Raw genomic sequence first — 13,321 nt, 5'->3', positions numbered from 1 at the left:
GTACTACTGACGATTTTGGTGTCTGAGTTTACTATGTGTGAGATTTTTGCCTCCAAGGATGTCACATATGTATGTCTCTCACACACTGTGCTATGCTATTTGAGTAATAAATGATTGTCAGACAGCATTTGACAATTCTTACACTGCCTTAAGGTACCCATTTCAATCAGGCTGACTACAGCAACTGTTAGAAAGTGCTGGTCCATAACACCAACAGGAATGACTCTGAGGGCAAGAGTAAATAAAACTGCTTGGAGTTCAGTTTGCTTATGATAATATTTGAGGAAGGCTTGCTCCTGAATATTTTAAGTTCCGTACAAAACAACTAGCCTGGAAAACTTTACCAGCAAACACCAGTAAACTAATTATAGTAAAAAACTCACTAATTTAATACTAAAATCAGTGCAAACAGTAAATGTACAATTTTTTATCAAATGTCTTTTAGCCTGGTGAGTAGTTTTAGGGGAGACACTTTGCAAAATGATACTTTTGTGTTTATTGTCAGCAGCTAATAAACAGGGAGAGGGAGAGAATTATGTTGTCAAATTACCATAAGTGCAAGAACAACAGCTACACTGGATTTAAGAACACAACTACAACAGGATGGGTGGGAGGGAAAAACAATTAGACCCTTCACTCTGAGCTGACTAGCCTGGAATTGCATTAATGCAAAGGCTACTCCTGAACTCATACCGTTCAACTGACCCTGGTATTGACTCAAATTTTAGGTCTGTCCTTCTTAATCATCCTTAAAACTGGTGACTGTTGGAGAAAAAGTGGTGAATTACACTAAATGAATAATGATAATAATTTGAGTTATAGACTTCTTTAACTTCAGAAAAAAATATTAACATATTCTGTCAATGTATCTAGTTAATAGTACTAATATTTTACAAGTGTCCCTGATTATTTTTGGATTTGTCCCTGATTCTGTTGAGATTTGTCACTGATTGGTTAAGAGCTGTCTGAACTAGCCTGACACACACACAGTACATAAGAATGAAACTACTGTTTTTACCAACTGACCACTTAAACTGCAAAATGCAGTGCAACTGTTTACTGGAATTACTGATATAGGGTTAAAGACCTTAGCTAAAGCAGATAGACTGTTAAAAGTAATTTAATACAGAGTGAGAGAAACAATCAAAACACAACAAATGTATCTTCTCCCACAAAACAAGCTCAGTGTCTGAATCTACAGACTATTTTTACAGTATAATTTCACTTTGTTCAGTCAGCTTATAATATGTAAAAAGTAAAAGAATCTGCCACTTCCTCTGTCTTGTAAATCAGTTGTAATGACAGGTCCAACAATCCAGTGACATAGCTGGAGTCCTGATATGCAGTTCAATGTTGACCAACCAAGTTGCTTACACAGTTAGAGCTACACAGGGTTCTATCTTAGGACCACTACTATTCACAGTCTTCACAAATGACCTCCACACCTCCACACAGCATGCATCTATAATTCAGTATGCAGATGACACTACCTTAATCTGTGCTGCACAAAACATTCCCACCCTCCTGCAAACAACTCAACTAGCATTCTCTGACGTTGAAAACTACCTTACCAAAGCCCAATTTATCCTCAATCCAAAGAAAACTCAGCTTATGATTATAACCAGTTCTAACAAAAACACTAACAGTCAATTCACTATCTACTCCACAAATGCTACTCCAATTGCTCCAGTGGCACAGGCTAAGCTATTGGGAATAACCATAGACTCCCACCTAAAATTTGATAGTCATCTGAACTTAACTATTAAAAAAGTACATACCAAACTGGGGTCACTCTACCGTATCAAACCATTTCTTACCAACAACACAAGATCAGCCATTGCTCGCTCCCAACTTCTATCCACCCTACTCTATGCATCTCCCATTCTGACTAATCTCAACAAAACTGAACTAAGCAAAATGGAAGCTTGCTGTAACAGAATTGCCCGTTTTGCTGCAAATTGCTCATATAGAACTCATCACTGTACTGCTTTGAGACAGCTCCACTGGCTTGAACTGCCCAACCTCCTAACCTACAATCAGCTCTGCCTCTGTCATTCTATCTATTACCTCCCCAATAAGTGTCCTGCCCTCACAAACCTAGTACAACATCACTCAGCCAAAAGGCCTCTTAGATCATCAAGCAAACTACTACTAGAAGTCACCAACAGCTACAATAGCTTTGGAGATGCACTATATAGTAGTTTGGTGGCTAAAAATGGAACTCTGTCCCTACTAGCATTCAAAACACATCATCCAAAGCCTCCTTTAAAGACCTCATCAGGCAACATCTCAAGCAAAGTTGGCAGTGCCATGATTGCTCCCCAGGCTAGTGAAAGCGGATAACATATGCATACTAAATCTAGAGCAATTTATAATAGTTTTCAATCTTACTCACAAACACTGGCTAATCTACAATGTATGTACTGTACCTGTGTACTATGTATGTATTCTACCTACATTCCAAAGTTCAGCTGTACACCACAAATCTATTACTTACCTTTATTTTTAAAATTAATATCTTTTTTGATTGTTCTCTCCACTGTAACTGTTTGTGCCGCATAACACTGTAAAAACATGTCTCTTGTAATTTGTGTGTATACTGATTATGTCTAAATAACTAAATGTGTCTGTAATTTTTCTTTGTGGAGCTTTTCTCCCCGGGCCTCTGCTGAAAAAGGGCCATTTCGGCTCAGTCAGACACCCCCGGTTAACAAATGTAAAATAAAATAAAAATAAATAAACAGCCAGTTGGCTACAACTTGTTTTGTTCTTTGTGGTGAGTGACACTTAGATTGCAAGCAAATTTACCTTCTCTTACAAAGCAGCATCCCAAAGTGTAGAACCCTTTTCCTGTAGCAGTACAATTTAATTTGTCAAAAAGAACAAATACCAGACTTCAGAAAAGCCACAATATTTTTAATAAAAAGAGATGCATGACAAAGCTTTCAGGATAAATCTCCCTTTATCGATGCTCACACACAATTATATTTGAAACATGAATGCTTGTTAGCCTGATATATATGCAGACATACATATACTTACACACACGCACACATACACTTGGTGTTATGTAGGAGCAAAGCTCCCCATACCCCACCCATCATGGGCATTTCTCCTCACTGCATAATTATATTAGCACTGAGGTCCCCACTACCACCAAAGAAAGAACATGGTGACTCTTGGAATTCGATCACTGTCCTGTGTAGATTCAGACTTTCTGAATTCATACAACCAGTCAGTATACCAATTCTGTTTCTCTGCAGGTTGATACTACTGTGCATGTCCACTCAGTTACAGACTGCTACCGCTGCAGATACACAGTACCTGTCCATTGCACTACAGACTTACTGCTGCTCGTGTACAATATGTATTTTACCAAAGTGCAACGTCTGCTCAAATACAAACAAGACACTGCAGCACTCGCAGTCATAGTCGCAGTATGCACTTATACAATAAAGGCTCATTACTGTTCAAAAAAGGGCATGCTGATTGGACAGCCCAACCAGCATACCCATTTTAAATTGAGCATATACCAATGCAAAAAAGTCCAGCTATTCAATTATTATTGATTAGATGGACTTTCCATTAATATGTATTTGTTAATTTTTTGAGGCATACTTTGTGAAAGATAGAACAAAATATAAGGAAAAACAGAAACATTGTACAAAACTGTAAACGACTGACAAGTGTGCTTACTAGCAATACCATAACCATACCTGCCAAGCGGTGACAGATTTGCATAATGTCCATGATTTTCCTCATATTTTTGCCCTGTGCCATGTAATATTTTTAAAATCCATAACATTTTCTCCAAACTTTTTGTTACTTTTGAATAAAACATTTGGAACATAACCTGGCATAAGGGGGAAACTAAAGAGAAAGTGCTACAGAAATGCTGCTTTCCCCACTTTATTACTTGTACCAAAGTGATGTACTTGTGCAACCATGCAGGTGTGCATATGTGCCAAATGCATGTGCAGTACATAGCTTTGCTAGTCAGAGGGTGGAAGAACACTGTAGTGCCATTATACAATCACATTATTTAAGAAAGGTAAGCAATTTCTTTCTTAAATAATGTTATTGTATAATAGCAATAATACATGACTGTGTGTGTATATCAGGATTTACCCACAGTTGGCTTTGTTAAAACACTTAGGCTTCACTTTCATGGTGAAACCAGCTATGGGTAAATCCTGATATACCCATATACAGTAATTGATTATTACTTAAAAGTATTCTGATTCCAGAATATTACTTCCTGCTGCATTTATACTGTGATTAAAGTAACTTACCTTTATATTTACTATTGAGAGAGTCGGACCCAGGGCTACAACATAAATGGATAATGGTTAAGATATTTGCCTTACAGACATAAGGTGCAGGGTTTGATTCTCACATGGGTTATTTAGGCAGTTAGCCTTTTACTAATTTATGAACCTGTGAAGACCTTTTAACTTTAAAACTCAGTGCCAGACTGAGATGTTAGATGATCTGTCTCGTGAATTCTTAACCACTTTCTTTCTTTGTCCCTCATACAGACACACACACAATGTCTAACTTCCCTGTGGACAGCACAAGTCCACACTTACTAATTGCACAATTTCAGAAGAAATACAAACAGACCTTCAGTATTACAGCTTCTGATGGTGGCAGTTCCTTTTTAAAATATTTTACTGATCTTATGCAGGTGCTGTCCAAATTTGAGAGCTTGGACTGCTGTCACTAAGAACCATCTGTGCTGTTAGTGAAGAAGCTGCCACTCCTGCAATATATGAGAGTATTCATCTGTCATCCATGTAGTTTGAAATGTCAGGTCACAATTAGCAGCACTAAAAATGTTCTAAAGTGTGGACATTTAAAAAGTTACACATTTTGTCCCAACCTGTTAGATTATTTGGAGAATAGTAGATTTGTCAGATATTACTGGATCGCTTTTTGGTATAATTTTTGGACGGGCTGCAGGAAATTCAAATTCAAATAATTTTACACTTGGAATTTTGTTAATGCAGTTCTTCTCTTGAGGTTTAGTGCAGTGTGTGAACTAAAAATAAATATACCACTTTATTTGTGATGGTAACATGACAGTTTCAACCGATCTGTTTCCCAATTATCTACCAGAAAATGTTATTCTCTTTATGAAAATGTGCTTCCAAATATACTTAAGCATTGTATTTCTTTGTCTAAAGTTACTTGTACTTTGTGAGTTGACATATTTCAACTAACTAATTCAATATTTTTTTCAGCCTACAAGTTCATCCTCAGTGATGAAAATGCATACAAGTTTGCAGCCTCTGATGAAAATCCCTTGCAAGATGAAAATGTGAAAGTTCTCCAGCAAAGCTACAGTGAAGAAAATCCTTACAAGTGCACAAAATGTGAGAAAAGTTTTGCTTGCATGGGCATTTTAAAAGAACACCAGTGTATTCATAATGGAGAAATTATTTATAAGTGTACAGAATGTAATGAAATGTTTAAAGATCTGAATGGAGTAAGAAAGCATGAGCGATTTCATAAGAGAAGGAAACCTCATATATGTGTGGGCTGTGGTATGTGTTTTTCTCAGGCTTCACATCTGAAAGCCCACAAATGCAAACATTCTGAAAAAGAAACTCATAAAAAATGTGAAGGTGGCACTCGTTTTAAGAGAAGAAACAAAAAGCAAAAACGTAAAAATAAAGATTCAGCTGGAAAAAAGTTGAAATGCCCAGAATGTGGAAAAGAATTTAAGGATCCAAATAGTTTTACAGCTCATAAAAGAATTCACAGTGGGGAGAGACCTTATAAATGTGTAGAATGTGGCAAATGTTACATTCGTTCAACTAGTCTTAGAACACACCAAAGGGTACACAATGGAGTAAAGCCACATAAGTGCAGTGACTGTGGGAAGTGTTTTGCTCATAAATCCCAGCTTAAAACTCACCAGAGAATTCATACTGGAGAAAAACCATATCAGTGTACTCAGTGTGAGCTGCGTTTTAATCAGCTTGCTAATCTACAGAAACACCAACAGCTGCACACAGGTGAAAAACTTTACAAATGTACTGAATGTGAAAAGAGCTTTACTGACATTTCTCAACTTCGGTACCACAAGCAGATCCACACAAAGAAACCATTCAGGTGTAATGATTGTGGGAAATATTTCATTGAATCTTCTGAGCTTGAAATACATAAGAGAAAGCACAATGGTGAGAAACCATATAAATGTACAGAATGTGAAAAAGAGTTTACTTTTATGTCTCAACTTCGAACCCACCATTTGCGGAGTCATACTGGTGAAAAACCCTACAAATGCACAGAATGTGGAATGTGTTTTAATCGGTTATCTATCCTCCAGAAACACTGGCAGCGGCACACAGGGGAGAAGCCCTACCAGTGCAAAGAATGTGGGAAAAGTTTTAGAGCCTCACATCATTTAACAGTTCATCAGAGAATACATAGTGGAGAGAAACCTTATAAATGCACAGAATGTGAAAAGTGTTTTGCACATTCATCTAGTCTCGTAATTCATGAGCGCATTCACAATGGTATAAGACCATACCAGTGCACACAGTGTGAAAAATGTTTTACTGATGCATCCCGGCTTAGGTGCCACCAGCGAATTCACACAGGAGAGAAGCCTTATAAATGTATGGAATGTGGGAAAAGCTTTACTGATACTTCTCAGCTGACAATCCACCAACGAAGACACACTGAGGAGAAACCATACAAATGTTTAAAATGCAACAAAGGTTTTAAAGGTCAGTGTTCTTTAAGGAAACATCAGAAACTCCACATGCAGGAGGTGGAGTGAAGTAACAGAGGACATTCAGCAAATGGAACACACTCAGCAGACAGAAGAAAGCCAAGAAACAGAACACAATGAGCAAACAGAGCATATACAACAACCAAAAGAACCAGAGGACTAAGTGACAATAGCTTAAATGTAGGGTCCAGTGTCATTGTGATTTTAAAGGCTTCTGAAATCTGATGATGATCTTTGAAAGTTTGATGGAAGTATGAAAACAGCTGAAAAAAGCAAATACTGTGTCAAGTTGCTGTAATATGTAAAAGAATAAGCCTGTGAATGAAATTTAAGTCATAGTGTCAGAAAGTCTTGCAAAGTGTTAAAATGTGAAGGTGATTATTTTCACGTTTGAAATAAACTGATAAGCATATTATGCTAAAAGAAGTATTAGTTCAACACTGTCAAAAGAATATATATTTTTGTATGAAGAGTAGAAAAAACATGAAAAATACTCAGTTTTTAATCTTTCAAAACAGTGCAGAAAAACAAGGATATATTCACACCCATTAAAATATTTATTGTATATGTTTCTGCTTTTTAATTGTTTAACTTCAGATATATGAACTAGAATACCAGTGTACATAAAACTAGAACATGAAAGTATAGTTTATTTGTTTTTCCATTCTTGTCACAACTTTTGATATTGATGATTCTTAGCTTTGGTTTAGTACTTGAAATGTATAATTCTTAATCGTCAGAATTAATGGATTTTTGGACAACTAATGTTTCATGTGCCTAGAGCCTGCCCTGTCACTAGGGCTTTATCTTTTAAAAATGATGGATGCAGGGTTTTATTATTATTTTTTTAAGTAAATTAGTTGTCCGTTGTATATATTGCTATAGAATGCATTATAAATCTGCACCTAATTCTGACAGATTAATAAAAAATGTTTTTGTTGAACAAGTTGTGGTTAGGCTTAAGATGGATTTTTTTACTTTCAGGAGCTACATGTTTTTTCTGATGTCTGATTTTTCTTGCCTTTCTGATATTCTCAGCATAGCTTTTCCTTCCTAGGGTTTCTACGACAGCAAGTGGTGTGCGCACGTGCGGTTTTAATACTATAGCATGGCCAACATTAATTTCAGTGCAATATCTTTGTTATCAAGCTGGCCCTGCCCAAATGGTCTTTCCACTGCACTGATGCCAAGCAGTAGAAACAAGCACACTAGTGCATCCCCCACTCGAGTATGATGGTGTATAGTAAAGAGTATAATCCCACTGTTACACTTCTCTCTCTGGGATTATGCTGCTACATTCCCTTGGCTCCCTCCCAGCTGGTATCACTGAGGTGGCTGTCTAAAGAGTGTTAGTGTGTACCTTCCTCCACAGTCAGAGAGATGGTGGTCCTGTCCAGCTGATCTTCAAGCAGCGGCAGCAGCACTGTAACCCACATCACTAGTATGCAGTAGCTACGCCTATCCAAGCCAGTTTTTTGTTTTTCTTTTGGCTTTTCCCAGTTAGGGGTCGCCACAGCGGAACTCCGGTCCTCTAATGATTGGCAATTGATTTTTATGGTGCCAAGGTGATGCCCAACGTTCAACAAAGGCATGCCCATTCACGCATGTCTTTCGAATGCCATGACCACGGAGAGGACATACAGACTCCAAACAGAAGGTGCTTCAGTCGAGAATCGAATGGGAGAACCTCTTGCTGTGAGGTGAAAATGCTACCACTGCACCACCGTGGCTTTGCCTACCCAAGCCAGTGGTGTGGTTAAATATATGATGTTTATGTTTTTTTAATGCCCATGAGTGCCAGTGGCCACTTAAGTATATACTGCTTGTATGTTTAGGCCTATTTATTTCATTATGATTTTAGTGCCTGGCCATGGTCATTTAAGTATATGCTGCTAATGTCTTAAGTGCCCTTCTGTGCAGTGGGCTGGTTAACTGCATGTTTCATAGGGTTTTAATGTTTCCTATGTGGTAAAGAGTGTATTTGAGGAAAATGCAATAGTGCCTCATGGAAAAATTAATCTTCCAAACAGATGAGCACAGCTAATAGAATGTATTAATGTACTTTGTTTCTGCCATGACTGATTGGAGCATGCCGGAGGTGGTTGATGTGGCAACAGTGTCCTTACTTGATTCTTGTGTGGACATGCTTTGTTCATGGCACCCATCTCTTGCATGGTGACTGTCAGTCAGAAGTGATGTGTGAACTGGATCTGTAATTAACATTAATGTAAAGAAGAAAGAAAAATGCAGATGGTGTTAAGTCCTGAAGTTAAGAAAGAATGACAGACAGATTGCAGCCATGGCTGTATACATTACAAGACAATCTAGTGGATGTCCACAGCACCATTCATGAGTAGCAGGTTACCTGGCTGTGCAAAATCATGGGTAAAACATTTTGATTAATTAGTGTTAAAAGTGATGTGAAAAATGTTACCTCACAAGAAATATTAAGTTAGTATTATTGTGGGTGCTGGATTCATTTACTGAATTTCCAAAGTTTTTGTATTATATTGTAATCATGGGCACTACTCCTTTTCCTGATATTTTTGTAGCAGATGCACAATGATCACAGCTAATACTTGCCCTCACAAGCCATCATTTCTCTGATTACATTGAGTATAAATAATTCAGGGACAGCTCTGAGTTTTCTGTCATTTAAAAAGCACGTCTAAAAGCATTTGTTTACATGAACAGGGCATGGAGGCTTAATAGTTTGGTACCTACATGGTTGCATATTTTTTATCTGACTCACAATAGTATTTAGCTGTCAAAAAAGCATTAGTTGCTTTCTTTCTTTCTTTTCACAGAGACTACATTTTTTGGAGGCATAAATCTCATCATAATGAATGTTGTGGTCCTTAACTTAAGGGGAAGTGTGTAGAAGCCAAATAGCAGCAGATAAAGATTAACAGGGACATGAATATCCATTCACATAACTGAAAAAATACTGCCTAATTTTTCATTCATGTATGCAGTCCCAGTACTAACAGAAGTGGTATATGCATATGGGCTATTGCATTTCCAGCAGTGAGAGGAGACCGCCTTGTAGAATTTCTAAACTTGGATGTGCAAGGCCAAATGAGTCGAAATGGTAATTAATATTTGTTTCACAGGACATGTTTATTTCTACTAGGAGATGGCTGTAGAACAAGGGGAAAGTTCCCTCTCTCATCGCTCAGTAATCATTCAAGTTTCATCAGAATAAAAATTTATGATGTTATAAAATTTCCTCTTATGTTCCTTACCAAGATAAACCTATTATCCATCTACAAAAGGTTGACATGTTTTGATAGTGGAGTTTAGAGTAGACAACATTCCATAGCAAGCCAAATTAGACCTATAAAGTGAAGTGTAAAACTTTAAACACAACGAAAATAAACTTTTCTGCTTCTTTCCAAAAAATTATACTGTTATTGTCAATCATCCCATGCTTCATTTGCACTGCTTTTAAGTAGTCTTAGCATGTCTAAACCCAAAACTCCATTGGTAATTTATAATGATTTGTTTCAACTTTTCTAAAAAAAAATATCAACATAATCTGAGCGCTGAAATCTTGGTACCAACCCTTAAGGATAACATGCATCAGGCTTTTTGTAAACTGAAGGTTTCAGAGCGTGATTGCATTCTCCACATAGGCTTCTCTGATGAACACTGACAATGAAATGTGTCAACAGCCACTGGACTGTTTATTGGTGGCTTGAGTACATGATTAAAAGTAAGTCATTGATTATTCAACAGCAAGTGTATTTAAACATTTTTATATATTCAAGGTAAATTTGCATATCTCCAGTGGTACATTGATAATGGGAGGTTTGAAGATGTTTTTTTTTTTTCGTACGGGATAATTTTGTGCAAATTTCTTCCTCCCCTATATTGCAGAAGTTAATGAGTTCTATTACAGATTTAGCCTTATTTTCTTGCGTGAATAAATTAACCCATGGTGGAATCATCTTTAAGGGAAGCAAGACTAACCCAAAGTCATTCAGAATTACATATTTGCTTTCTTGCTCTGGAAAATAATGGATAAGGTGAGCTTATTGTCAGAATTGGCAGGGATTTAACCTGAAACCATATATAGACATATGCTGAGTTATTTCTTTAACTGCACGTAAATTATGTTTTGCAATAATGTAATAATTATAAATGAAAAAGAATACTGTGGTTTAATGTACGTAAAACTATCTTCAGTCTTACATAAGGTTATACATAAGGTGTTGATCAACAGATTTTAACCATAAGGCATTAATGTAATTATGTTAAGGTGGATATCTGTATGATGTATAAAGAGGATGTGACAAGTATCATATAGAAACTGGACAGGTGAAATTCTAGGTTACAGTCAAGATGTCCCATAGGGCTCTGTCCTGAAACCATATTTCTTTAGTTTGTATCTTTCTGATTTATCATTTGATCTGTTGTGTTCAACAATCTGTGTGCAGATGACTTGAAAATGCGAAACTTATTAAAGCTGATACAGATTGACCATGGCTGGGATTCAGAAAAACTTTACACAATGTGGAAGCCTTTGCTCAGCAGTTTCACTGTCACTCTACCTTTTTGTTTCTTAGACATCCCAGGCACTGAGATTTTTTCCGAGTGTGGACCTCAACTCAGAGAGTGGTCTTACAGGCAGAGCAGTATGATGCAACAGTCCAGGGTGGATACTAATGCCAATTAGCCACATGCACTCCACTAGACATCAACAGCCCCCAATTTGCTGGAATCACTTGGTCACATAAAATTTCAGTGTTGGAGAAAAAGTGACCACTGTTTAACAAAAAAATGGTGGTCAACCACTCAGTCCTGTGGCAGTACAAGCAGCATAGATAAGTTCATTGAAGATGTGGGGATCGTAGTTGTTATTGTATATGTGTGGATATGTGTGTGCGGGTCCACTTTGTAATCTTGGAATACTGAAATCTCGAATTTCAGTATTCCGAGGTCACAAAACCGAAGACCCATAAGTCCGAACGTGCAAGAAGCTGAGTCTGAGTACTCCGAAACTCGAAAAAAGTGAATGCGGCTGTTTTCTGTTATGGATATGTACTAGGGTTGCCACCTTTTCAAATGCCCAAAGTGGGACATTTGTTGTAGAAATGTCAGATTTTGCAGGACAAAGCGTATCCATGATCAGTACAAAGGACAGAATGTCACTTCTTTGTCAAAATAGAAGCTTATTCTAGTAGCATTTGAGTTGCTTATGCTATTTCATATAACATTTAGGTGTTTCAGATAAAAAACAACTGTTCTATGAAACTATTAAAGAAAACTTAGGAAATAATTTTGTCCTAAAATGTCAGAACATTTGCTATTTTTTCAAGTTTGCCACAGGACACAACTGCCCAAAGAGGGACTGTCCCTCGCAAAGTGGGACAGGTGGTAACCCTAATATGCACCCTACCCCTTCAGCAATAGAAGTACGCACCCTACAACACCAACAAAAGCAAAGCGATTACAAGCATTCCATCTGTGTCAATACCAAAAAATCCAGGTGTAAGTATTCCACACCAACAAAAGCAGATACAAACATTCCGTCCATTTCTATGCATTCTACGCAAGAACATCACACCGCAGGAAGCATAAGGTAGTGCTGCCAACCCCCCACGCAGGAACAGCCCCCGACAGACAGTATAACCGTGCACCGACATCATTTGCAGGACCCTAGCCACAGCCTTTAGGAACTCCATCTTTGTGCATTCATCCCTGTGTGCAAGCATAGATTCAAACTGTGCATGCCTCTACACCAAGCGACGTCTTTTAGGAGATGGTGGGCACCCGCTTGCTAAACGGCTTCTCAACTCCTCCACCCTATCCTGCTCCTGTGCCAGTGTGTGCATCAGGACAGATAGGTTAGTGGCCTTAGACCCCAGTAAACACTTCAGCTGGCGATGCCACTCCTCGACTGAGTAACGGGGCAGAAACAAAGTGTTAGGTCATGCACATTCCAGAATGAAAAGGGGAATAAAGAGTGAAATCTGCAGGCTGCGGTGGACCGTGTAGCAAACATTCTCTTTCTCCCAACCACATACCAGTCCCCGAAATACTTGATAAGCTCCTTCCCCTCTGGTGGAAAGCACTATTTCAACTCCTGAAATGCCTGTAACACACCACTTTCTGGCATGAATGCAAGTGCAATCAAACACTTGACTGCAATTTGGAATGGCATGCTGGTGTTGTAGAGATGGGCTAGCCTTAACTGCTGGACCTTGCGCCATACGTTTCTCCCGAAGTGGAATAGGCACCCCTTTGACTTTACATACTTGATGTTCTGCTGATGCTCTTCATAGCAGCGATATTGAAATAGCACAGGATGTACTGGAGTGAGGTTTCAAATCCCTGTTCAGCAAACAGGGCAAACAGACAGTCCCACATGAAGTTGTACGCATGCATGGACTTCTTGCTCATCAAACAATACACAATGGGCACCGACTTACTGTACCAGCCCATGTATGATGTACAGCTGCCTGAAGATCACCCCTTTCTAGAAAAACATGCCATCCATCAGCCAGATGGTTGCACGGCTCAAATCGAAGATATTGTTGACAGTGCTGAACAACACTATCACTACATGCTTGCCCC

The 13,321-nt window shown here is 38.1% G+C and overlaps 1 protein-coding gene across 3 annotated transcripts in view; it reads left to right on the top strand.

Moving 5' to 3' along the window:
* The window catches only part of LOC122813660 (zinc finger protein 883-like), a 238,868-nt gene extending 231,180 nt beyond the window's left edge, over window positions 1–7,688 (top strand). For all 3 annotated transcript variants that reach the window (XM_044086099.1, XM_044086100.1, XM_044086098.1), the window contains one exon: window positions 5,244–7,688. In XM_044086099.1, the coding sequence (XP_043942034.1) occupies window positions 5,244–6,790 (1,547 nt within the window). In that variant the 3' untranslated portion in view covers window positions 6,791–7,688. The remainder of the gene's footprint in view (window positions 1–5,243) is intronic.
* Window positions 7,689–13,321: the final 5,633 nt, after the last annotated feature.

This window comes from Protopterus annectens, chromosome 10.part0 (assembly GCF_019279795.1).
Source record: "Protopterus annectens isolate FY-2018-M chromosome 10.part0, PAN1.0, whole genome shotgun sequence".
Classification (NCBI taxonomy): domain Eukaryota; kingdom Metazoa; phylum Chordata; order Ceratodontiformes; family Protopteridae; genus Protopterus; species Protopterus annectens.
This window is presented reverse-complemented; position numbering and strand designations above follow the sequence as displayed.